General features: G+C 47.0%; 1 protein-coding gene across 2 annotated transcripts in view; it reads left to right on the forward strand.

The window, feature by feature from the left end:
* LOC147203088 (cadherin-2-like) overlaps nt 1-21,134 on the forward strand; it is a 53,587-nt gene extending 32,453 nt beyond the window's left edge. For both annotated transcript variants that reach the window (XM_086116264.1, XM_086116265.1), the window contains exons 3-16: nt 5,431-5,657; nt 7,515-7,718; nt 8,633-8,788; nt 10,399-10,543; nt 11,062-11,234; nt 12,034-12,171; nt 12,253-12,438; nt 12,510-12,763; nt 14,739-14,881; nt 15,966-16,205; nt 16,516-16,749; nt 17,561-17,700; nt 17,822-17,989; nt 19,172-21,134. In XM_086116264.1, coding sequence (XP_085972390.1) covers nt 5,562-5,657; nt 7,515-7,718; nt 8,633-8,788; nt 10,399-10,543; nt 11,062-11,234; nt 12,034-12,171; nt 12,253-12,438; nt 12,510-12,763; nt 14,739-14,881; nt 15,966-16,205; nt 16,516-16,749; nt 17,561-17,700; nt 17,822-17,989; nt 19,172-19,375 — 2,481 coding nt within the window. In that variant the 5' untranslated portion in view covers nt 5,431-5,561 and the 3' untranslated portion in view covers nt 19,376-21,134. The remainder of the gene's footprint in view (nt 1-5,430; nt 5,658-7,514; nt 7,719-8,632; nt 8,789-10,398; nt 10,544-11,061; nt 11,235-12,033; nt 12,172-12,252; nt 12,439-12,509; nt 12,764-14,738; nt 14,882-15,965; nt 16,206-16,515; nt 16,750-17,560; nt 17,701-17,821; nt 17,990-19,171) is intronic.
* The last annotated feature ends 5,403 nt before the right edge of the window (nt 21,135-26,537 follow it).

Consider the following 26,537-nt stretch of genomic DNA (forward strand, 5'->3'; position numbering starts at 1 on the left):
TGGCACCCCATTGCACTTTTTCATTGATGAAAGTCTTACGGTTCTTCATTTACTAGAATGCTCCCAAAAAAAACCCTTCAAATTTAGACTGACATTTCCGGTGGTTTTTAAAAAGCAACACCGAATCAGAGTACCGGTAGCATCTCTGTTCAATACCGTTTCTCAACCAAAGTCTACCGGATGACTCAAAAGTTTTTCTGATATGGTCTTGCGCATAGTCGAGTCAATGGCATTCGGGAAAAGTATCGGGAAGATGATACATCCCTGCGGCACACCGCACCCTCCAAGGAATCCTTCAGTGAGGTTGCCCTTCACATAATAAGGATCGCGATCAGGCTCCTGCAGGGCTTGCTGATCAGCTGATCGTTTGAATCAGGTGTGCTGCAGGAGGGGGACATCCAAAACAGGCTGGAAGATCGGACTTGGGCGCCCCTGATCGAAAGCACACAGGGGCGCCGAGGGGGTGATTCCGAAGCCAGCCCGTGTGAAATGTCTCCTTTGTCAGACCAAAGCGGTATCGCAAGGCACGGTGGCGCAAAGCTAAAAGCCAATTATCGTCATCTTAAATCGCCGCCGCGTTGTTTTGCTCTGACGGCCAGCGTCGCCGTCGATTGTGTCCTCATAAGCCGAATGGCTCTATTAAAAAATGAAATGAAAAATGCGGCGGGCAGTTTGATTTCCCCGCGGGCTCCTTGGCGTCCCCGTGCAGGCGCTGGCACAATTAAATAAAGAAGCGTAATGAAGTAAATCTCATTTGGCCACAAGCGCGGGCCCGGCCCATCAGCGCTTGTCGCAGCTCGGCGCTACAAATATTGATTGTGTGTCCCGAACTGTCGCAATAACCGATGGCGGCTGGCTTTAAGAGCAGCCTTTCCTTAAACCACTTCTCTCGCGCTGTGCGTGTGTGTGTGTGTGTGTGTGTGTGTGTGTGTGTGTGTGTGTGTGTGTGTGTGTGTGTGTGTGTGTGTGTGTGTGTGTGTGTGGATCAGATTTATATGTCCATCATAAAGTGGATTTACATCTGGCGGCGAGTCAGCGCTTCTCGGCTGTCAATTTGGCGCGATGCGCCACTCGGGATGACGCAGTGCCGCCACATAAAAGTAATGAAAACGTCCTGTTAGACGCTAAGCAGGAGGCCCGGTGATGCCGGGTCGCTACGACAAGTGTTCACCGGCTATAGTCACTTACGCGCTACGTTATTAGCATGAGGGCTAATATTTCGAATCAAACAGTTGGCGCACTTCTTTGTTTTTCCGTGTGATGTTTTAGAGTGCTGGGAAATTTGACAATTTGAACAGATGTTCATCGATGATTAAGTCTGTAATTTCCGATTTTCCAATTTCCTGCTTCACTGCACTTTCCCGTAACCGCAATCTGATTATTATTGTATTTGCGGAATATAAATTAAGACGTAAAATCCACCCGTTTTTGGTCTCGGTCGGCGGCCATTTGCCACGGCTCACCTGTTTTCCGAAGCTGAGCCATGATTGGCTGTTTTCGTGCAACTGTGATGTCATTTTCAGATGGCTGAAAGTGGCAAAATGGCCGCGCCCTGAGAGTGCGACAAACGAGGGAATTTTGCTGCTTGACTCATATTCCACAAACACAATATTAATCCGATTTTTGGAGGCGCATTGAACCGATTGTAATTGGGGGGTTGACTTCCCCTTTAAGTATATCAGAAACAGAAAAATAATAACAATATAATAATAATAATAGATTTTATTTACAAGCGCCTTTCAAGACACCCAAGGACACTTTACAATAACAAAAAATGCGTGCTTGTTGGCTGTGGGGGCCTCTGCCCACCTTCATCTTTTTTAAGTAACTTTGCGACCCATGTTAAATGTAATTTTTTTGGGGGGGGGGGGGGGGTTGTTTGTTTTTTTGGTCATCTCGCTGAAAAATGGCAGGCCATAAATGGCCCCGGGCCGTATTTTGGCCACCTCTGATTTAATGAGTACTTGGTAGGCCTTCAATGAATTGAGTGGCATGTCACTTTGTGGCCTGTTTCCATGACAAAAGTTGTTTTCTGAAATGTTGCAGTTGATTGTGCTGCCTTCCCAAAAGAAACTCACAATTGACGATGACATTCTTTTGCCATTTTCTCACGAGAATTTTTTTTTTTTAAACTTTAATTTCCGGTTATCCTGTGCTACAGTCATTGAGCTGTCAAAAAGCATGGGAGCAAATTTACTGACGGTAATAAAAAGATGAATGGCGGTGGAACTGAGGCTCGCATTCCCGCTGGACCGCCCCAGCTACTCAATGTGTATGGATTTTTTTTTTTTTTTTTTTTTTTTTTTTTTTATGCTGCCACTTGTGGAGTCTATGAATGGACAAATGTGTCAACAGCAGCGGATGATGGCCTCGGCATGGATCGGTGCAAATTGGCATCCGTTCACCCGTCAGCCAATCTCACTGGGAAACAGTGTGAAATGTTGCCGTGGCTTTTTTATTTTTTATTTTTTTTTTTTTTTTACCGTGTCGGACGAGATTTTGATGGATTTGAGGCGCTGCTAGGAGAGTCCACGGAGGACAACATCCTCCTGCGTGGACGGTTGCCACGGCAACCTGGTGGTTGGTGGCGACAAAATGTTGCATTTGCGTCGTTTTTGTTTCGTCAAAGATTTCATGGTCGTGCTTCTCGTTGTAATACGTGCCTGTTTGCCCAAGTTTTTTGGTCCCCCCCAAATCGATACTGCGCACCCCTTACAGGAGCATAGTCTGGGGTTGGTTTTTTTTCTCCTCTCCCTTATGGGTTTTTTTTTTTTTCCCCCCAGGAAGCTGTAAAAGGCGACCCGGCGGACTTGCGCTCATTGTTTGTCTTTTTCTCTTGGACAGGTTATGTCTGTTCTATTTTGTTACACCTTTTATTGCACCAAGACAATTAAACTACTTATAATATAATTATAATAATAATTGGTTACTAAACAGTAAAAAAAAAAAAAAAAAAAGAGCGTTTTGCAAAGACATTTTTTATCCTATTATTCAATTAATCGATGTAATAATCAATAGACTCATCAATTTTTTAAAAAATATTTGATAGTGGCAGTCCTTTTTTGAACATAGCAGCATGCCCATTTCTAAGAGGGTGGCCGCGTTTGAGCAACCATATTTTCTCTGTCGCTTACTTTTATGAGGGGGTTTTAACGGTGATTATCAATGTGTAATTGAGTATTTTCCACAGCGTTGATTGCGTGTGAAGGTGCCGCCCGTGAGAGCGAGGAAGAGTGTCTTAATGAAATTCATGAAAAATCATATTATCCACATTCCCGGGTGGCTGCCAGTGCCAAGACGAAACCTCTGGCAGGGCTTCAAGACACACTTTATCTAGCAACAGCCAGCTGTCGCGCGCACACGCCGCCAGGCTGGAAAGTTGAGCAGTATTTGTGATTATTTAGCACGGGGAAAATTGTTTGGAAAAATTCACCAGTGAGGCTTTAATCCGGTTAAGTTCCCTTTGTTGACTTTTAATCTTTGCACTTTGCGCTTTGCGTGTGTGTGTGTGTGTGTGTGTGTGTGTGTGTGTGTGTGTGTGTGTGTGTGTGTGTGTGTGTGTGTGTGTGTTTATGTAAACGTGCGCCTCTTTTGTGCGCTAAGCCTATCACGGCCGACCACGGCGGGATTTGGGCTCCGAAATCCATCTTTACACGTCGCCAGCGTTCCGTGTTTTCCCATCGACGAGCGTTCCGAGCAGCCCTCTGTGGTCAAAGTCCGTATCGGTGTGCTTTCAAACGCGGTGAGGTGACCCTCGCTCTGTTTGCTCGCCGCCCGTTTTGTTGTGCCAGCTTGCCACCGAAGCGCCACGTGAAATCCCGGGGGGATGACTTCAAAGGAGACATGATGACCATTTTTGGGCACAATTCGAAAAGAGTGGATCTTCGCCCAGCCGAGCCTCAAAGTCATGGGCGGAGAAACTCTGTGAAAGGGGCGGGATTATGTGAAGTATATTTGCATATATTGGAAAGTAAAAAAATACAACTAGAAGCTGCAATTAAGTGAGTTGAGAAGCTTTGCGTCGTGCTTTGCTGCTGTCTGTTGCCAAGGAACTTGGTTGAATTGAGTTGAGGAGCTTCGTCTCGTGCTTTGCCGCCACCTCGTGTCATCTTGCTGCCAAGGAACTCGGTTGAAGGGAGTCCAGGAGCTTCGTGCAATGCTTTGCCGCCATCTGTCACAACGTGTTGCCAAGGAACTAGGTTGAAGTGAGTTGGGCAGCTTCATTTCGTGCTTCGTCACCATCTTGTGACATGTATATTCAATCTTTTTGGGGGGGGGAGCGTTAATTACTCGCCAATTGTCACTCGGCCCCGACATCCCCCAATTAGTACTTTCCTATTTAGCTAGAGCTTTGTTGTTATGTTTCGCAACTTTTCCGACCCCTCGAGCAGCCCCCCCCCCACAAAAAAAAGGGACAGGCAACAAACGTAGCCACTTGAGGTGACAGTGAAAAAGTGCCTTTTAACCTCCCTGCTGTGGTTGAGCTTATCGTGCTGCAGTGGTGGAAGATGCGTCAAGATCTCCTTTGGAAAGAAACCCCGTCGATAATTCACCGTACGTGCGAGTGTGGCGCGTGCGGCGGCCCGCTGCTTGTTTTTCTGCAGACGCGAGCGGCCGCAGCCAAAACTGCCAGCGACATCTCCTTTGTTCCGCTCCACTTTCTTCCTGCACTCACATGCGGAGCAGCGGCGTGTTAAATACGGCGGCGTGGCTGCTTTTCCACGCCGGCGTAGATAATGAGTGAGCATCTGCAGCCAGCAGGTTCGCGGGAAAGGAGGGCGCAGTGGCACGCACGCACCAGCTTTCCAAGAACGGATGCATCATGGGAAATGTTGGCCCATCATTGCCCATCTTCTTTTAATTGCTTTTACCGTTGCTGTTAATTTTGTAGATGTAGTCCGCCGCCCTCAAGGTTTAGTCAGGGTCTGTTGAAAAATTTGGTCTCTAAATTCATGGTAGCACCTCTAGACTTGTTGACTTGAAACCCATGCAAGTGGAAGCACCCACGAAGAATGAATGGGAAAGACAATATATCAGTTTTTAAAAATAGACGCGTGAACGCGAGCTGTGGCTGCGACGAAGCAGAAATCGGGTGCGGTGCGATTGCGAGCAGGCGCCGCGCTCTCGAGCAGAACAAAGCTGACGGCGCTGACGCCTTGTTTTTGATTGGAGGATTAAACGGATTTACTTTCCTCACTTTGAAGCGCTTGTTTAATTAGCACATCACACGGCGCGTCAACTCCGCTGACATGCGACTGCTAAACCGTGAAAATCGTGTTGAAATAAAGGCGACGGCGCCCGCAGGTGGAGCAGATGCGGTACGCCCGCAAAGTTTTCACAGTGCTTCGCTTTTTTTTTTTTTTTTTTTTTTTGGTATTGTGTCAACCTGTGAGTGTTTTCACTGACGTCCGCCTCGCATCTTTTCCTTAGTGAGCTTCCAGGACTGCGACGACGGCAGCGGCGGAGGGAAGGTGCGTCTCCAAGCTGACGACGCGTCCGATTTCCACGTAAGCCAGGATGGTGCGGTCTACACGCTGAATCGCGCCGGACCAGGGGAGAAAATGGCGCTGATCTACGCTCGAGACCCTCACACCAGACAGATCTGGAAGACCAGAGTGCGCCTTCTAGTTCAGCCCTACTCGGAGAGGAATGGACGGGTGAGAGCGACGATGTCAAGTGGCACAGATTTTTCGATCTCCACTCAACTAGAGAGCACTTTAAAAACAACCACGGCAGCATATCAATTGCTATATACATCAAGTAACAATCAAATAAACGGAGGGATAGCTACATACCTACAGGAAGCAAATACAATGAAAGTAGCAGGATTCCCAATATTGATCCCTGTGGAACACCACACAACTTTGGGGCAAAATGGGACAGAGAAACCAAGAGTAACACAAAAAAATTTGTCTGCCAAATAGGATCCAAACCACTCTAGAGCACGGCCACTAATGCCCACCTGGTAGGGGAGGATTGGAAGATGAGTTTTGGGATCATAGCTTAAAGTATATCTTTGCTTGAAACGATTAATATAGAAAATTCTAAACACTTTTAGGGTTTTGTTGTTTTTTTTGGGGGGGGCGGGGGTAGTCCTTATTACTGGCTTAAGGAGGAAACTGGGGTGCCGTGTTTGTATCCCGCAAAGCTGCCCTCAGTCATTTCGCATGAATATGCCGTACACTGTAAAATCACAGCAATCAGGCGTTTCTTTGGCAGAATGTTGAATGCCGCAGACACAATGCGAGTCAAAAAGCCATCTGTTATTTTGTTTAGCGCATAATGGTGTTAATAAGCGCGCATTTAGCCCGCCTCCGAGCGTCTCCTCTCGCCTAAGCACGCCTTGGAAGCCATCTGAGCAAACGAAGAGTGTCAACGCTCGCCGCTACGACCGGCGCTTGACTACACAGTACAGTGAAATCACCCTCTTAGCGGGGGGGGGGTTGAGAGGCCAAGACGTATCATGATGAGCAAAAACGTGGCCCTCGTGAAAACGTTTACAGCTGCCCGTGTTCATAGGATGACCCTGACCCGTTCCTATTCGCCATTTGATTACGTTTTCGAGTGACACATAAAAGGACGGGGCTTCTTTTTGTTCGCTGCGCACTTGCTGTGCCGTTTGCAACGGATCCGCCGTTAACGCAAACCACCGCAGAAAAACATGCGGACCTTTCGGAGCTTTTCGTGGAATCAACTGGAGCCGCGCGACTGTTCGCCATCTAGCCGGCCGATTAGCGGCCTGCGGTCAATGCTAACTACACCTCCGCTAACATGGCACCATAGCACTCTTTTATTTCTATACAGTATCTGGGTGTGTAATGCAAGAAGCCATGACAAAACTCAGTCAGAAAATGATCCACGTGGATAACGTTTTTGCATTTTTTGTTTTATTTATTTATTTATTCTTTTAAATGTAGTTATCTCAAATTCACTGTGGCACTTTTCCGCAAACGATTTTGCTTCTTGTGTCCTTTTTATGAGACTTTGATCACGGTTTATTCCCCGGGCAACGTTTAAGCTGGCAAATGGCGCCTGAGAGTGTCTGAGGTCAGGCACTTTTTTTTTCTTTTTTCTTTTATTACGAGCCAGAATGAAGCATCCGCCCCCGTTTCTCGGTGGTGACCCACCACCATGATGGAGCTGTGCACTCACACACACTCACACACACACACACACGCATCCAAAGTGGCAGGTGGCGGCCATTTATCAAAGGGACAGTAATGAGGTCATTAATCCAAGACCGTGCAATGAGAGCAGAAATACGTACAGTACCTGAGTGGGTCTGTGTGTGCGCGCGTGTGTGTGTGTGTATGTGTGTGTGTGTGTGTGTGTGTGCGTGCTTGCTTGCGAATGTTTATGTAGAGGACAGCGAAAGTGTGTGTGAGGGACAGATTGCATGTCGCTGTGTTCCAGTCGGCATGTGTTCACGGTCCCATTTGACGGTGTGCGTGCATGCGTGCGCCCCCCCCCCCCCCCCCCCGCAGCACATGACGCTTGTTTACCTCGTCTCGCAGGTGAAGCCCGGTGATGCAACACTGACTCGGCGTGCAGCCGAGATGAAGACGGAGATGAAGATGTTGTTTCCGTGGCGCGGCGGCGGCGGCCGCGCGGTCGTCAGGGGCGACGGTGCTCTGCGGCGAGTCAAGAGGGACTGGGTCATTCCGCCCATCAACGTACCCGAGAACTCGCGAGGACAGTTCCCCGAGGACCTTGTCAGAGTAAGACACGCGCAACGCAGCAGCTGCCAGCGCACTGGAGACAACACATTTGGGATACAAGCGGCAACTTTTTGTTTGCAAGCAAATATAATGTTGTCATGGCGCAATAATTGATCACAGGAATTTCCTCCAACGCCACCTGATTGATTCATTAAGCGTGTCCCGATCGTTCATGCACACATTAAAAAAAAAAAAAATTTGACATATCAGCAGGAGGAAAGCCGCTTTCTTTTTTTAAATTTTATTTTTTTCCATATTAAGAATTTAATGCAGTCTGACAGTTGTGGCGATCCGAAAGGAAAAGCGCACCCCGAGGCGTGGCGGTTAACCCCTCCGAGCGTACTCGCCGCCGGGCCCAGTAGGCCGGATGTACATTTTCATTATTCATCCCAAAGTGATTGGAGAGCCTGCGAGGGGAAAACATCTCCATCCTGTTTTCGGGAGCGAACGCAACAAGAAATCTGATCCGTCAAGGCGAGCCGCTGTTGCCGTGGCGACCGACAAGAATCCTCGGTGGAGATAAAACCTTGGACGGCACCTTTAAGAGCGAGGGGATGCTTTTGAACTTCATATTCTGATCCCTCACGCCGGAAATATCCACCTGTCCGCGATGATCTGAAATCTTGATAAGCGGGACCCCCCCCCCCCCCCCCAACCTATTGTCGCTCTCTCTCTGCTCACCGTGCGTCCCACCGCGCACACGCACTCAAATGAGCGTCGCTGGAAGAAATGCCCACGTGATACGCAGCTTCGTGTCTTGGAGTATCCCCGTTGAAGGTTTCGATTCTCGGCTTACCTTACGAGTGGTCTTTGAGCCCGCAAAATTTGAGAATCCCCCCCCCCCCCCCCGTTTTCGAGTCAATCCTTGCCTATTCTTTCCGAGCACTTCACCCGTCTCTCTCTCTGTGCTGCAGATCCGATCAGACCGGGACAAGAGCTGGATGCTTCGCTACAGCGTAACGGGCCCCGGGGCCGACCAGCCGCCGACGGGCATCTTCATCATCAATCCCATCTCGGGTCAGCTGGCCGTCACCAAGCCTCTTGACCGGGAGCACATTCCCAACTTTCATGTAAGTTCTGGATGAGGAGTGCGACAGCTTTGTGGGGTTTTTTTTTTTTTTTTTAATACATGATCCAGGATGCGCTGCCAAGGCCCTTTTCACATATCTCGGTCATGATGAATTCACACATTGACTGGTGCACGTTTAACCCCAAAAACACTCATTGGCTCGAGTCCAGCCTCTCACCGCTTTGTGCTCACCACCTGCGCTCTGCGCTCCAGCAGGTTTAGGAAGCTCTTCGTTACCGCGGCCAAATCGGGGATATCCTGGTTTATTTTCAACGTTGCTCCCAAGATGAGCAGAATATAATTCTCTCTCATGCTCGGAAGATGAAAAAGTTGAAGGCGTCCAACGAAGTCACCCGCCTCTCCGGGAGACGAGCGTATAACCTTTTGATCGGAAGCTTCGCGACGGAGCACCGGGGAGCGCAAATCTGGAGTCGCAGCAGGACCATTTGCATTTAAGCCGCACGATGAATATTCATGGCGCTGGATGTAGTTGTCACAAGTGTGAGCCGAGATGGGCCCCCCATGTTTATTCATGAGGCAGACGACGCCCTCAACGAATTACTGGCCGAAGGTCGCGGGCCAGCTTTATTCGTCATATTTGGCCTCTTTTTTTTTTTGAAACGCCCAACGCATTCATCTCGCGCCTGCGCCGCGCTGACAAGAACAAGGCAAGGCGAAGGCTGGCCAGCCAGGCGTCTAATTGGCCCGATGCTGAGAGTCAAGCATTGGCGCCGGTCCTTTTGTTCCTCTTTGATGCCAATGCTGAGAGACAAGCGTGCAAGGTTAAAAAAAAAAAAATCAAATAAAACAGTGACAAATTTACATGAAGAGTATTGGTAAACATAAATAGAACTGCATACCATAAACGGGAGATGATTACACGAGCTGGGGGTGTCCAATATACATTCCGGGACTGTTCACAACCCCACAGGGCACATTTGTACACTCGCAGAGGATTGCCGTGCGATTGGAAAAACATGTGCGTCTTTCCTCATTCAAATGAATGGAAACATGTGTTGCAGCCGCGACGCGCACCCCAAAAAAAAAAAAAACAATAACATAAAATCGGTTATGGCGAGGCAGCTTCATTTAACTCAGCTATGTTGTGCTTATGTACTCAAAGTGGAATTGTCATTGCTTTGTGTTTTGTTTGACGTGCATTTAAATACAACTAAAAGGGTAATTTGGGCATGACCCATACTGCACTTTGAGAATCTCTGGAGTGAAAATGAACGGACGGACCCTAAAAGGTCCGCTTCATACCAAAATGGCAGACTTCCTGTCACTCGAGACCGGTTTTCCAAATTTTATGTTGCCAAGTGAAATTGGCTGCAGGGGCTGAATTTTCTAAAGCTAACAATCAGGGAGTGTGACCAAGACGTTTGTATTTTTGAGTTTGCAAATTTTGTCCACGAATAAAAACAACAGAGAATTTTGGGACAGAGTTTTCGCATCGCGTATTTGCCCACACGAATCTTGAACAAATCTACAAACCAAAAACTGCTGCTGTTCGCTACGAGAATGGGACCACACAGAAGCGCTAACGCTAATTGTAGCCTCGTGCTGGACTGTGTACATGTGTGTGTGTGTGTGTGTGTGTGTTGCCCACAGTTGCGCGCCCACGCTGTGGACCTGAACGGCAACCAGGTGGAGACACCCGTGGAGATTCACATCAACGTCATCGACCAGAACGACAACCGGCCTGAGTTCATGCACAACATCTTCAATGGCAGCGTGCCGGAGGGCTCCAAGCCGGGTACACACACACACACACACACACACACACACACACACACACACACACACACACAGACCGACTCACTTGCACAGTTCATCAAAGTGAAATGTCACTTGAGACAAAAGATTATTTGCTAGCTTGATGCTAACTTAAAATGGGAAATTCCATAGACGAGCTAATGAAAAACGTCCCGTAGATCTTCCAGTAATTGTATACCTTTAAACAACTACTACGTTACCCGTGCGGAGCAGCGACACATCCAAACAGAGCATGAAACGTTTTCAATGCGGAGTTTATGCCAGCGGTTTAAGAAAACTATCAAATGACTACTCAGAAAGGGCTTCCGGTGGAAAATATATTCGTGAAGAAACGTCTGCTTGACAAGTATCGGCGGGGTTGTTGCTAGCGATGTGTACGTGTTTTACGAAAGTCAGCTTTTCCTGTTTTATTGGCAGATAATGGTCATTTCATTTCATCGCGTTACTTTTTATTTGATTTTATTTAATTTTTTTAACGTGCTCTCTTCTTTCCCGCAGGGACCTTTGTGATGACTGTGATGGCGGTGGACAAGGACGATCCCAAGACGGCCAATGGGATGCTGCGATACAAGATCCTGACTCAGAGTCCCCAAAGCCCGTCCTCCAACATGTTCACCATTAACAACAAGACTGGTGACATCATCTCCGTGGCAGCAGGCCTGGACCGCGAGGTGTGTGCGTGCGTGTGAGTGCGTGTGTTGGGGAGACGGGTAGGTGGGGGGTGTGCGTTGGCCATATGGAAGCTCCGCCTGTCAACGTCTGTCTGGCCCGCAGCGCTTCCCGCAGCGCTAAGACAGATTGTGTCTTTTTTTTTTTTTGTCATAATCCAACACTAGTAGAGCCGGCAAAATGTTCTCGCCATTCCGCCGGGCACGCCATTTGTCATTTGCATGCCAGCATGGGGCCGTCAAAAAAGATGGAGACTGCCGACGCCCGTCGATAATTCACTCGATGACAGGCTCAGATGGCGCACCTGAGGAGTAGAACTGCAAATTCGGACTGAACCGTGTCTTGTCACGCCGTCGTGGATGTCGATTGTATCGCCTTGTCGTCGGCCTGAACGGTATCTGCTCACACGGCAATGAAAGTCAGTCAACTATTTTCACGCGGTCAACGGAATCGGGTTGATCGCGCGTTAATGAGCGCGAACGTTGCGGCTGTCAACGTCCTAATTGCAGTCAATCTCGTCACGCGCTCATTGGAGGAAATCGTCACTTGTCGCATTTTGAAGTGCGTTGTGTCGCTTCGTAATTGGAGCAAATCGCCTGGCGGCGCGCGTAATTTGATGACCGTAAATCATAACGTACTGTAAATTGTATCGTATCCTGTCGCGTTGGAATCAGAGGAAATTGTATCGTATCTCGTCTGAGTGAACCGTATGGTATCGTATTCAAAATGGACGTCGTAATGGGAGTGAATCATACCTTATCACGCGCTAGCTAATTTCGCACGCTGTGTTTTGTTTTCCAGAAAGTGTCTCAGTACACGTTGATCATCCAAGCCACCGACATGGAAGGCAACCCCACTTACGGCCTTTCCAACACCGCCACCACCGTGGTCAGGATCACCGACGTCAACGACAACCCGCCCGAATTCACCACCGATACGGTACGTCTCGTCCCGTCTTGAAGCGCCAAATTCCGCGACGTTTTCCTCTGCTAATCTCGCCCCGGGCGACGTCTCGCGCAGTTCTTCGGCGAGGTCCACGAGAACCTGGCGAACGTGATCGTGACCAACCTGACGGTGACGGACAAGGACCAGCCGCACTCGACGGCCTGGAACGCCGTTTACCGCATCGTCGGCGGAGACCCCGACGGCCGCTTCTCCATCCCCACCGACCCCACCACCAACGAGGGGCTCCTCACCGTGGTCAAGGTGAGAGCCCCCCCCCGACCGGACCGCCGCGTGTCACGCGGCGCTGACTCCCGCCGTCCGTTCCCCCTCAGCCCATCGACTTTGAGCTGACTCGCTCGTTCGTGCTGAACGTGGAGGCGGAAAACGAGGCCCCGCTGGCCCGCGGCATCCATCCGCCGCGCCAGTCCACCGCCACCGTCTCCATCCGCATCCTGGATCTCAACGAGAGTCCCGAGTTCAGCCCCAATCCCAAACCCATCAAGTTGGACGAGGGCATGCCCGCCGGCTCGATGCTCACCACCTTCACGGCGCAGGACCCCGACCGCTTCATGAGGCAGACCATCCGGTGAGAATCTCCGGGCGGGTTGCGGCTATGTACAGTCAACTTGCGGTTTTTAGTTGTCGTTTGTTTTGTTTTTTCATTTTGTGCTCGGTTGTCTCGCCGTCTCGACTCGAATATTTTACTGTCAGCTTTGGCGTCTTGTAATTGTGCTTTTGGGTTGTAGCTTGTTGCCTTCAAGTTGAAGCTTTTCGCCGTTGTGCTTTTACACTGCCATTTTGTTTTCAGCTTGTAGCATTTGACAGCTAGGTTGGGGCTACTTTTGGTCAGGTTTTGGTGTTTTGCAGTCAGGTTGTGGCATTTTTCTGTTGGGTCGCAGCTTTTTTTGCAGTCGGGTTTTTAGGCAGTTGTGTTTTTACGGTGGGGTTAGGGTAAACTGCAGCGGTACAGCGCCACCCGCTGCCGTGGAGGACCTGTTCTTCAGATTTTATTTATTTATCTTGCCTGAAGTATCGGTGGCTGGTATCAATACCTTGAATTAAGTCTTTTGCAGTCTGGTTGTAACTTCAGTCAGTTTGATTGCGGCTCTTCGCAGCCGTTCTTTCGCAGTGGCCTTGTGACTTTTTTTGCACTTGGTTTTTTTTCAGTTGGGTTGTAGCTTTTAGCAACTGGGTTTTTGTAATTTTGCAGTCATGTTGCAAGATTTGGAAGCCAAGATTTTTTCGCAGTCTCCTTGCAGCTTTTTGCAGTCACGTTACGGCTTTTTACTGTCATGTCACAGCGTTTAGCAGTCAAGTGAATTTATGCAGCAGTGGTCTTTTTGTTGAGTCGTGGTGTTTTGAAGTCGTGGGGTTTTTTTCGACAGGTTTGCGGCTTTGACCCGTCGTGCTTTTGAAGTTGGTTTGTGGTGTTTTGCAATCGGGCTGTTTTTTGTCGTCGAGTTGGCTTGTAAACTTTGCAGTGGTGCCTTTGCGGTGGGGTTGTGGTTCGAGAGTGCGTTTTTTACATTCCCACTTCATGAGTGAATAAATCTGTCCCGTCGTGGTGCTTTTCACGCTCTCATATCTCAGCGGTTTTGCCTCCAGGCGGAGTTAAGACCCTGTTAAAATCAAAATGGAAAAAAAAAAAACTGATCCCAGACCAGCAAGTTGGCCAGTTGAGCCTACAGGACGTCTGCTTCGGCCGACCGTTTGTTTCTAAATGGAGTGCTCCTGTCTTTGTTGCCTAGCAACAGCCAATGGGGGCGCTGACAAAAGGCACATGGACACTCAAACACACTCACTGTGTGTCTGTGTTGTGTGCCACACAGGGTTTGTGATGCGTCGTTATTGTTGTCGCTTTGTGTCCTCGAGCAATGTTGACCTGTCATTGTGTCTCGAAATATTTTGTCGTGTGTCAGTCAAAACGCCGCTCGGAAAATCAAGGGAACACATAATCGGTACATATTGCGCAATATCGTTGTCTTCAGGTCATCTTAGCTCTTCACAGAGGATCAAGAATACAGTGTATGCCAGGGACTAATGGTACGTCGAATGTCAAATGGTGTGACTGCACTGTTTGTGTTAAAATATCACGTCAAGGGTCATGTGTTAGCATTAGCGTTAAGCGGGACTGAACTTGGACAAAAGACTTTCTCTTGCTCCGCTTCGCTTTCCGGGACTAGCCTTCAAAACGACATGAAAGAATTTGTCTCTCGCACGTGTTGGAAACCCTCGGTGGCGCATTTTGAATGGATTCCCTTGGGATGGGTCGTCGTACGCAGTCATTTTCTTTTACTTTTACTCTTCCTTATTTGAAATGATTTTGATGTTCCTACTAAATTGTTATTGAAAGAAGGGACTCGACAATGCGTGGCTTAACCTAATGCGAGTGTGTAGGATTGTCCAAAGTTTCAAACATTTCTACGGATGTAGCCACTCTCATTAGCGCACGTCCTTTTTTTTAAAATGTCTTCTCTTTGTTTTATTTTTGGGCTAGCAGTGTGTGACTAATTTAGCCTTTGCTAACTAACAGCTGGCCTATCTCGTACCGACCGCTGCAGGTACTCCAAGATGTTCGACCCCGCCAACTGGCTGGAGATCGACCCGGTCAACGGGCGCATCTCCACCATCGCCGTCCTGGACCGCGAATCTCCGTACGTCAAGAACAACATGTACAACATCACCTTCATGGCCGCTGACAACGGTGAGACAACAGAAACGAGAACGAAAACAAGCACAACAGTCCCACACAAGGCACAGCTTTTGAGTCCAGCCAAGACCGTTAACGTTTGTAACGCTAGTTATGGTATGTTAGCGTTTTGAGCAAACAACAACACCGCATTCTCCAGATAATACAAGCGATTACTGACCCTGGAGTAGACAAAGTAAACGTGCCTCTAGTGATTGAGTGATTGATTGATTTTTGGACAGATTAAATGAACTACTCAGACAGCCGCACGGTAACATAGCGGTAGCGTTTTGAGCTAACAACCGCATAGCCTTCAGTAAGTTAGAAATAAGACAATGGTTTGTTGATTTTCTTTTGATTCGGGTAACTAGGCCTAGCGTAAGTAGCACAGGGTTAGCCTTTTGAGCTAACAACAGCCAAGCATTATTTTACGAATTCTGAATGCAAACAACCAGACGCTAACTCGCCGTTTTGTCAGCACTTTGAGTTCACTGCTGCGTACCATTATTTGAAGGAAAAAAGTTGAATTTGAATGTCAATTTTTGCCGCTTTCCTTCGACTGTGCAGATGATCACGTGGCTTTATCTCATTCTGCTACGCCATGGTGTCATTTGTCCTGTTCGTGACGCCTTGCCGGTCGTCTTGTTGGTCTCATCGTCCGCCCTCCGGGGGACAACAGTTGTGTAGTGTTCACTGCCTACAATACTTGCATTTATTCCCCACGTTCCCAAATTCTTCCTCTGGTTCCGCCCATAATCGTTGGTTCTAGTCAGAGAAAAAAACTATTGTCTGTTGAAAATGGAAAATGGCCGGAGAGGAACGGAATGCCACAGCCGTGCTTCCGCTGTCTTGCACCTGGAAATGCCAAATCACCAGCTTCACTAAACACAGTGTGCGCGCGCGTGCATGTGTGTGTGTGTCTTTTAAACGTGAATTCGTTTTGTGTACGTGTATGATTGTGTGCGTCTTGAATCTGGAATGTGTGTGTGTGTGTGTGTGTGTGTGTGTGTGTGTGTGCGTGCGTGTGTTTCATGTGCATCTTGTCTGTATCTGCGCATGTGTTTGATGTTGTGTGTTCTGTGCCTGCGCGTCTGCGCAGGTGTGCCCCCCGCCAGTGGTACGGGCACCCTTCAGTTGTACCTGGTGGACATCAACGACAACGCGCCGCACGTCTTCCCTCCGGAGGCGGAGATGTGCGAGAGGCCCGAGGCTGGCGGCGGCAGCATCAACATCACCGCTATCGACCCGGATCTCGGTTCCAACGCCGGGCCCTTCGCCTTCGAGCTGCCCACCCGCCCGCCCGACATTCGACGCAACTGGACGCTCGGCCGACTCAGCGGTAAGCGGGCACGCTCGCTCATCTGACCGCATTCCGGCGCTTTTCCTCATCCAGAATATCGTTTTACAGTCAAAACATGAGACATCCGTTGGCTCGCGTACCGGTACTAGCTAGCCCATTTTAGTCCAAGTCCGATTTTAATCGCGTTTTATTCACGTTATGTCTTTCCTTTGACCAAACAGTCTTTTTAGTAACAAAAAGTGACATCTCCAGAATTGTAAAATATCCCGTTAACATGATGACCTTGTCAATCAAAGTTGCTCCTCTAGCCAAAAGGGAACTAGCAAGCGCGATGCTCTTGCTCCGGCAGGTGAACACGCTCAGCTGCGTCTGCGCGCCGGCCCGCTGGCGCACGGCGTCTACGCCGTGTCCGTCGTCATCACCGACTCGGGCAACCCGCCCATGTCCAAGACGTCGCACCTGCGCGTCAAGGTGTGCCGCTGCGACCGCCACGGAGATTGCGTGGACGTGCAGCGCGTCATGGCCGCCGGCTTGGGCATGGGCGCCGTCATCGGCATCCTCATCTGCATCATCGTGCTGCTCGGTAAAACTCAGCAATTTCATGGCAAAGTCAAGCAACGTATTCACAACCCAAATAGGGTATGGGTTTCAAATCAGCGGTGAAACAAGGGGTGGGGTTTCAAACTAGTGTTTAAAACGGGGGTTAAGATTTCAAAGTAGGGTTTAAAACTAGGGTTAGGGTTTCAGAGTAGGTTTAGGGTTTCAAACTAGGTTTTTAAACTAGGGTTCAGGTTTTAAAGTAGGGTTAGGGTGTCATATTAGGGTTAGGGTTTCAAGGTAGGAATTAAAATTAGGGTTAGGGCTTCAAAGTGGGTTCATACTTCAAAGTAGGGTTAGGGTTTCCAAGTAGGGTTTCAAAGTAGGCTTTGAGTTTCAAAGAGTTTAAAAACAGGGTTAGGGTTTCAAATCAGGATTTCATATTAGGGTTAGGGTTTCAAAGTAGGGTTTCAAAAACTGTTCGGGTTTCAGAGAATGTTTTCAATCTTGGGTTTTAAGTTTCATATTTGGTTTTAAAACAAAGGTTAAGGTATCAAAGTAGGGTGGGGGTTTTATAGTCGGGTTTAAAACCAGGGTTCGGATTTCAAATGTTCAATTTCGGGTTAGGGTTCTAAATGTGGTTTTAAAACTAGGGTGAGGGGTTTCAAAGTAGGGTTTCAAACGAGGGTTAGGGTTTCAAATGTGGTTTCAAATCGGGGTCATTCCCAACCTTGCCAATCTGGAACAAAAGCTAACGTTGGGAGAGAAAAAAAATGAAGCTTCAACATCTAGCGACTTGAACAAGTTTGAGCGGAACTGCCGTCGCTCCAACCGGATTTGTGGCGGTGTGCGCTCAGTGTTGGTGCTGCTGTTGGGCGTGTGGATGAAAAGGCGCGACAAAGAGCGGCAAGCCAAGCAGCTCCTCATCGATCCCGAGGACGACGTGCGCGACAACATCCTCAAATACGACGAGGAGGGCGGCGGCGAGGAGGACCAGGTACGCGCACGTGGGCGTCGCTTCAATTGCGAGTGACTCCACAGCGCCGCCGCTGGTCGCGGAGGCAAACTTTCACTTGATGGTGTCTGACACGCGCGGCTTTGCGTTTGCACGCGTTCAGGACTACGACCTGAGCCAGCTGCAGCAGCCCGACTCGGCGGCGGAGGGCGAGTGCGGCGCCAAGGTCGGCGTCAGACGTCTGGACGAGAGGCCGCTTCATCACGACCACCGCTACCCGCTCAGGTCTGCCGCGCCGCACCCGGGAGACATCGGCGACTTCATCCACGAGGTATGCGGGTCTGCGCCAAACACCCTCCGTGACTTTTCATGGCCAAAGCGCGGGCACGCTCACGACGGGGTTGGCTTTGCAAATGAGAGTCGGGTTTCAAATGAGGTCTTCAAGACGGGGTTCTGGACTCTCGCTGGAGTTTGGGGTTAAAGTGTGTGCGTGTGCATGTGTGTGTGTGTGTGTTTCTTGCTGCAGGGTGAGATCATTTCAAAATGTAAAGACGAATAAAAGAATCTTAGAATGGACGGGAAGGCCAGACGCTGTGTGGCTTGCATGTGCGTGTTGATTTGTTTGCGCGCGTGTGTGTGTGAGTGTGCGTGTGCGCGTGTTCCAAATGGACGTGACTTGTCTTAATCTGTGGAATCTCCTCTACGAGAAGCGGGCGCCCCGTCTGTCCAGCCTGACCCAAATCCTCCCCACTGCGTCATCTGGCTTTTTTTTCTTGTTGTTGTCTTGCACAGCGCCCCCTGTTGTCCGTCTTCTGCACCACACACACATGCTCAAAACAAGCACTTATAAGAGTTATTGGGCCCATCCTAAATATTGCAGAGATTGCGCTGTGGCGACCAAATATTTGTGGCAAAAATCAATTAATTTATTAAATCAGTCGCATTATTGGACGACTTGAATTTACGCATGCGTGAGTGTTTTTGTGCGAGGACATGTGTGTCCTATGTTTGTGTCTTTGTGTGTCTCGACTGTGTTCGTGTGCCGTATTTTGCAGCTTTCGCCAGCCATACCGGAGTTACGTCCCGTCTCGGGTGTTCGAAACTAAGCAATTATTTTTAACGTACTCAGAAATTGTGCGAAAAGAAGACTTCTCTGCCAGTTTTCCACTTCGCCGATTTTGCTCATGTGTGACGGGTCTCGTCCAGCGGGGAGTTAACAAGGAGGTTGGCTGGTTTGACACCGGGGCACCGCTCACCTGTCAGACTGCATGAAAGGGTCCGCACGGGTCAGGAGAAGCTTGAAGTGGGCTCCGACGGTCCGTAAGGAGAAGTAATCCCGTTGGCGAGGGCACTTCGGGGCAGGAGGGGAATCGCTTTCCTGTCAGCGTTAACAGCCAAAGACGCGCCGGGGATCGGAACGGGACTCTTTTCGTGCAGTTTTCACGTCGCGGACGACTTTGTCGACGCTTGGGCCGAAACGATGAATCGCATACTTTGACGCGTGAAATTTCAGGGGCTGAAGGCGGCGGACAACGACCCGACGGCGCCGCCGTACGACTCGCTGCTGGTGTTCGACTACGAGGGCGGCGGCTCGACGGCCGGCTCGCTCAGCAGCCTGCACTCGGCCTCCAGCTGCGCCGACCAGGACTACGATTACCTCGGCGACTGGGGGCCCAGGTTCCGGAAGCTGGCCGACCTCTACGGCGGCGACGACTGAGGGCGGGACCGACCGCGCCCGACCCGAGAATCCGCCCCCGCCCCCTCGGGGCGCTTTGATTCGGGACGCGTGGCGGCGACGCGGCCTTCCACTTGAATCTCACACGAACACTGAGGTCAAACGTGCCTTTCTGTACATTCTCTTTGACTTGCGCTGGCTCGGACTGGTCGATTTGGAGCACCGGTAGGCAAAGTGCGGCCCGCGGGTCACAGGCGGTCCGCCGACTTTTTACGTTATCGAGACTCTTGTGATGAATTCAGCCCGGTTTTCCTTCAATTGATCATTTTTATTTTATTTGGTGAATGGATTTATTGTAAATAACTCAATAAGCACTGACAAAACACCGCTAAATATTTATTTAATTGAATAATTGGTCAATGAATCATGTTTGAATTGGTCACAGGATGACAAGGGAATGAGAATGACGCCCCCCCGAACCCCCATTTTTAATTTGTACTTTTTAATTTCGAATGGATTTTTACTAATTCTCAACACTTGACATGGACACTGGAATAAATTATATTGTCATATTATTATTTATTTTATTAAATGTTGTTAGTTATATTCATAACAAAAAAAAACAATTTTACATTTCGCATTACCAATAAAAAATGATCATCCAATTGGAAAATTGATTACAGTAAGTTCAAAAATATTAAATGGATGAAATAAGTACAATTAAAGAATCATTAAAAATAGAATGTATTTATTCTGAAAATGATTTTACATATTTGACACACACATTTCAGCATTTTTATTCATTAAACAATGGTTCGTGAATTATCAAAAGTATTCTTTTGTCAACACTGAAGAAACCCAAGGATTTTTTTTTAATCCGATTCACTTAATTTAAAAAAATTGACTAATGGATTATTTAAAACAATCTCCAATCAAAGCCCTACAATAAAAAATTATACAATTGTAAAAATTTAAAACATCAAATCCAAACCACAAACGTGAAATAAATAACATTTGACGTTTTATTTATTCTAGTGCAGATTATGAAATGAACAATTTTACGTCTTTTTTACCTACACAAAAACCCACTAGACGGATGGACGGATGGGGCGGAGGGTCAACAGAAATGTATCCGTTTTCTTGTGCAGCTCCAGTTTATTCAAACCTTGACGTCAAAACAACAAACAAAACTGGCAGTTTTGCGATACGGTACTGTGAGCATTTAGCCACCAAAACGTCCAATAAAGTAAACCTTTTGTTGAGATTTTTTCAAAATGAGATTCAACCTTTTTTTTCCAACATTTGGTTGAACTTTTTAATGAGGTGATTTTGATTTCGTTCGTTGGTGGCCACCAGAGCGAAACGTCGGCAATAAAGAAGCACCACCAATACGTCCACAGTTTGAGCTGTGCACAAAAGTTGACATGATAAAACAATAATTGTTTTTGGCGAGAAGACATACAACAATAATTATTTTTGGCGAGAAGACATGTTCGTTTTGGCGGTTCACCAAGTAAAAATGATGCCGCCCCGGGCCACCAGAGGGAGCCGTCGTCACGGTAGCGCACAAGTTGGACAAGCAACTGACGCCGAAGCAAAGCTTTGCTTTGTTTTTTGGCCTTGTTGTTGTTTTTCTTGGGAGCGGACATTCCAGCTGGTTTCTCACTGTAAACTGTACAGATTTGACTCTTTGCTTTTTTTTTTTTTTGGTTGTTTTTTTTTCTTCTCTCTGGTTGTTGGAAAACGGTCACAACCCTTGTACATGTTCTTTGGATTACACATTAAAATGTTTTTGCATGTTTCCAGCTTTTTCTCATGACCAAAGTACAATTTTTCACCAGCGCCAACGCAACATTTTTAAATATAAATGTAAAGAAACGACCACGTATAGTAGTATTTGAGGAAAACAACCCAAGGGTTCATTGTGGTGGGTTAGCTCAGTGGTAGAAAGCTGAAGTCCCAAATCCAGTGGATGGGTGTTCAATTCCCAATGTTTGCAACAAGATCACTTCTCTAACCACCATTTGCAGCTTTATTGAAGAAAACACAAAACAAACAAGAAGTTATGTGGTGGTGTGGCTCAGGGGTAGAGAAACCATGTCCCAAACTAGCGGTTGGGTGTTCAATCCCCAGAGGTTAAAACCATATCCCTTCTTTCTTTGACCAACATGATAAGTAAAGCTTATTGAAGTCGTTTTTTGTATCGTAAGGCGTTTTTCGCCGAAAAAAACGACCATGTATAGTAAGGCCTTTTTGGACGAAATTTTTAGCCGAAAAAAACAACCATGTATAGTAAGATGTTTTTAGCCCAAAAAAACGACCATGGATAGTAAGGCGTTTTTAGCCGAAAAAAATGACCATGTATATATAGTAAGGCGTTTTTGGATGAAAAAACGACCATGTATAGTAAGGCATTTTTGGACGAAATTTTTAGCCGAAAAAAACAACCATGTATAGTAAGGCGTTTTTGGCCCGGAAAAAACGACATAGTATAGTAAGGCGTTTTTGAGCCGAAAAAAACGACATAGTATATTAAGGCGTTTTTGGCCCGAAAAAAACGACATAGTATAGTAAGGCGTTTTTGAGCCGAAAAAAACGACATAGTATAGTAAGGCGTTTTTGGCCCGAAAAAAAAAACGACATAGTATAGTAAGGCGTTTTTGGCCCGAAAAAAAACGACATAGTATAGTCAGGCGTTTTTGGCCCGAAAAAAATGACATAGTATAGTAAGGCGTTTTTGAACCGAAAAAAACGACATAGTATATATAGTAAGGCGTTTTTGAGCTGAAAAAAACGACATAGTATAGTAAGGCGTTTTTGGCCCGAAAAAAACGACAGTATAGTGGATTAGGGACTTCAGCTTTCTACCACTGAGCTAACCCACCACAATGAACCTTTGGGTTGTTTTGTGTTTTTCCTCAAATAAGTTGTATATGGTGGTTAAAGAGTAGACATTGTTACAACAACCAGGGATCAAACACTCAACCTCTGGTGTGGCACTCCATCACTCTACCACTGAGCCAAAGCACCACATAGAGGAGAGGAGTTGTGTTTTTTTATTAATCATGGTTGTTTCTTTTGGCTAAAGAGTACATGGTTGTTTTTTTCGGCTAAAAATTTCGTCCAAAAACGCCTTACTATACATGGTCATTTTTTTCATCCAAAAACGCCTTATTATACGTGGTCGTTTTTTTTCCGGTCAAAAACGACTTACTATACATGGTCGTTTTTTTTCGGCTAAAAACACCTGATATACATGGTCGTTTTTTTCGGCTAAAAACGCCTTACTATACATGGTCGTTTTTTTCGGCTAAAAATTTCGTCCAAAAACGCCTTACTATATACATGGTCGTTTTTTTCTGCTAAAAATTTCGTCCAAAATGCCTTACTATACATGGTCGTTTTTTCGGCTAAAAATTTCGTCCAAAAATGCCTTACTATACATGGTCATTTTTTTGGGCTAAAAACGCCTTGCTATACATGGTCGTTTTTTTCGGCTAAAAATTAGTTCCAAAAATGCCTTACTATACATGGTCATTTTTTGGGGCTAAAAACGCCTTGCTATACATGGTCGTTTTTTTTCGGCTAAAAATTTGGTCCAAAAATGCCTTACTATACATGGTCGTTTTTTTCATCCAAAAACGCCTTATTATACATGGTCGTTTTTTTCGGTCAAAAACGACTTACTATACATGGTAGTTTTTTTTTGGCTAAAAACGCCTTATATAAATGGTCGTTTTTTTCGGCTAAAAACGCCTTACTATACATGGTCGTTTTTTTCGGCTAAAAATTTCGTCCAAAACCGCCTTACTATACATGGTCGTTTTTTTCGGCTAAAGATTTCGTCCAAAATTGCCTTACTATACATGGTCGTTTTTTTGGGCTAAAAACGCCTTCCTTTACATGGTCGGTTTTTTTCGGCTTAAAACGCCCTCCTGTACATGGTGGGGTTTTTTCGGCTAAAAACGCTTACTATACTATGTCGGTTTTTTCGGGCTAAAAACGCCTTACTATACTATGTCGTTTTTTCGGCCTAAAAACGCCTTCCTTTACATGGTCGGTTTTTTTCGTCTTAAAACGCCCTCCTGTACATGGTGGGGTTTTTTCGGCTAAAAACGCCTTACGATACATGGTCGTTTTTTTTTTTCAGCTAAAAACGCCTTACTACACTTGGTCGTTTTTTCGCCTCAAAACACCTTTCTCTACATGGTCGTTTTTGTCGTCGAAAAACAGACACTGAAACGTCCTCTTCTCTCATTCCTTAAAGGATCCCCGTTAGCACTGTGGTGTAACATTTTGAGAGCACCTGCATTTTGCACGCCACACAGGGCGGGCATGTTGTCGCCAACGAGGACGATGGAGACAGATGACAGCGAATGGAAGCATCAACACGAATAAAGAAATAATCCACAGGCTTCCTTTCTCTGCGGGGCGGCAGCTAGCATTTAGCATTTAGCATTTAGCGTGACAGGAGGAGGACACGCAGTCTTGAGTATGACTGACGGCAAAGCGCTGCAACAAAATTGTCAAGGACGGATGAAGATTACGATATCACGCAGCGACGGTATGGTGTCGGCTCTTTGGAAATATAAGCGTCTGTTAGCATATTCGCATCAGATGCATAAAGAGGATTAAGATTGGAGTTTGACGATTGTTGTGTCGTTTCCCCGCCCATCCGAGCAGCACTTGAATTGCCGCTGCAGCAATACTAGCGGTGCTTCACTTACTTTTAAAATGGAAGCAGAACATTTCTTAGAAGTTTCTCTCCGTATTTTTTGTGTGACTGCAGCTAGTCACCATCTGTTTCTTGCTGCTCACACATGGGCGAGGAAGGTGTTGGCAACCAATCACGTCACTGGCGCATTTATTTTAAACGTGACAACTTGGCAACACTGCGCTGATGCTGGCAAACGTCAAGTTTTTGTTTCGTTTTTTCCTGTGAACTTCCGCTGCTGTGCTTTGTCAATTTACAAGCTCACAGGGATATGTCTATTTACCGAATCACAGAGGTGTGGCTATTCACTTACTGTGCGTGTAGCTATTCACGGGCCCGGGGACTGGTTCATGGGTGTGTTCGTTCACGAGAAGACTATTTATTTCGTGACCCAGTTTTGTGTCAATTGACCAGCCCAGGGCCTGTCTAAATACTGAATCACTATTGCCCAAAATAGATCTTTCAATCCATCATTTAGTTAAATATTACAGCAGCACCAGTGACGAAAAAGAGACACATCCCTACTCCTACTAAAGTGCTGCCATAGACATACTTTGGCTTATATTTGGGGTTTAAACCATCAGTAAACTCTAAGACTCTTTGGAAATCTCGGCTCTTGGTTGTCAGGTTTTGGTCCCAAGCACATTGAGTTTGACAGTTTATAGCACCAAATCAAGCCAAGTTTTTTGGTTTTCCCATCTGAGCGCCTGGGTCCATCCTGCTCGTCGTTTGCATTTGGGCGCCTGCGCTGCAAGGCGCAAATCTGCTGCTCCACTTTCACTTTTCCAAGTGCTCGCAAAAGCCGTATTTTTTGGCACTGAAAGATGAAAAAGAACAACAAAGATGGAGGAGAAGCCGACTTCTTGTTCTTTCCTGACAGATTGAGGACTGGATGGGAGTCAGTCTTGGCAGCTCTGTGAAGTCCAAACTTTCCAGTAGCTTTTTTTTTTTTTATCCCTTCTTTCTTTCCATAACATCAATCATTCATGTTCCTGCCTCTACCCGCCACAATAAAGGCACATCTAATTGTTGTCACTCACTTTTCAAATGAAACGACTTCCCATCTTCAAACATTTGCCAAGCTGCGATGACAACATTCCCATCCATACTACAACTTAATACGGTAAATTACTTGGAATTCGTGAAATGTCACACTCATTGCTACGTGGATGTATATTGACAGATGGGGTTATTTACAGTGCCACGGGCGTGTCTATTTGCTGGAGCACAAGCATGTATGCGTCTACTTACTGGATTCAGAGATACGTCCGTGATATGGCCGTCCAGGTCCACGGACTGGTTTATTAGCGCGTGGATGCATCTACTTACTGGACCATGGATGTACATCTGCAGGCCCAGGGATGTGTCTATTTGCTGGCCAAAGTATGTAGGATTTAATAGCCCATAGATGTGCTCATTTGCGAGCCCATCGATGTGTATTCACTGGCCAGGGATGGGGCTTGTTACTGGGCCAAGGGTGTGCCTATTTATTGGAGCACAGGCAGGGATATGACTAGTTACTGGTCCGGGTGGAGTTGTATTTTTTTTGTACGCCTTTGGGCTCTGTGCTGAGATGCTGGTTGCCGTGGCAACTCCCACAGGAAGCGGGCCTTGTGACTCTTATCAGCTTGAACACTGTGCTCAGACTTGAATCCTTAGTCAGGAAGAAAGACTCCATGACAAGTCGTCATTGTAAATCATACAGAATGCTTCCATCCAGAGTGTTTGCACCTTGAGTCGAACTTGTCGCCCTCGTGCTGACAGGGGAAGTAGAGTTGCTCAGCCTTTTGATTTATTTCGGATTTCAATCTCACGAATTGATGCCCTTTAAAAGTAACATTTATGACCATTATCTACCTTTTATTCAACCTCACTGTCACCACAAATCCTCTGGCATGGTCCTTTTGGAGCATGTTGTTTAAACGCCATCTTAAGGCGTGACAGAACAAACCTGCACATGGGTGCGAATAGGTAAATTTCCTCAGCCTCTTAGTTACACACTACGAAAAATATTGCACGCTTTTTTGACTGCAAGTAGGCAAGATAAGGGTGCCAGGACTGAAAAGAAAAACAAATAGTCTTGAAATGCAGAATAAAGAGGTTATTTCGAGAGCAACGACAAACATGAGCGCCTCCCTCGAGATGGTGGCAGATTGCGGGAAGCGGCAGAGGCCGGCAAGCGAGAAAGATGAGAGAGCAACATTTTCATGACGGTGTTCCCTTTGCAGGCAGCCAAAAGGCTGGACGCCCAATAAATGCTGCCCTCTAGAGGACCGACAAGTCATAGCACCCACAGTTGAGGCCAACACATGGAAAAATGTTGTCCATTTGCCTAGCCGCGGGTGTGTCTATTTACTGGATCATATGGTGCTTTCTATATAAAGGTCCATTTACAGGGGATGTCTATTTACCGGTACATGGATATATTATCGCTACAGCTGCAATGAGAAGTTTCATTATTCTGTTTTATTAAGTAGAATTAATGCGGGT

The sequence above is a fragment of the Hippocampus guttulatus genome, chromosome 7 (genome assembly GCF_054856545.1).
Source record: "Hippocampus guttulatus isolate MCC_2025c chromosome 7, RoL_Hgut_1.0, whole genome shotgun sequence".
NCBI classification, from domain to species: domain Eukaryota; kingdom Metazoa; phylum Chordata; class Actinopteri; order Syngnathiformes; family Syngnathidae; genus Hippocampus; species Hippocampus guttulatus.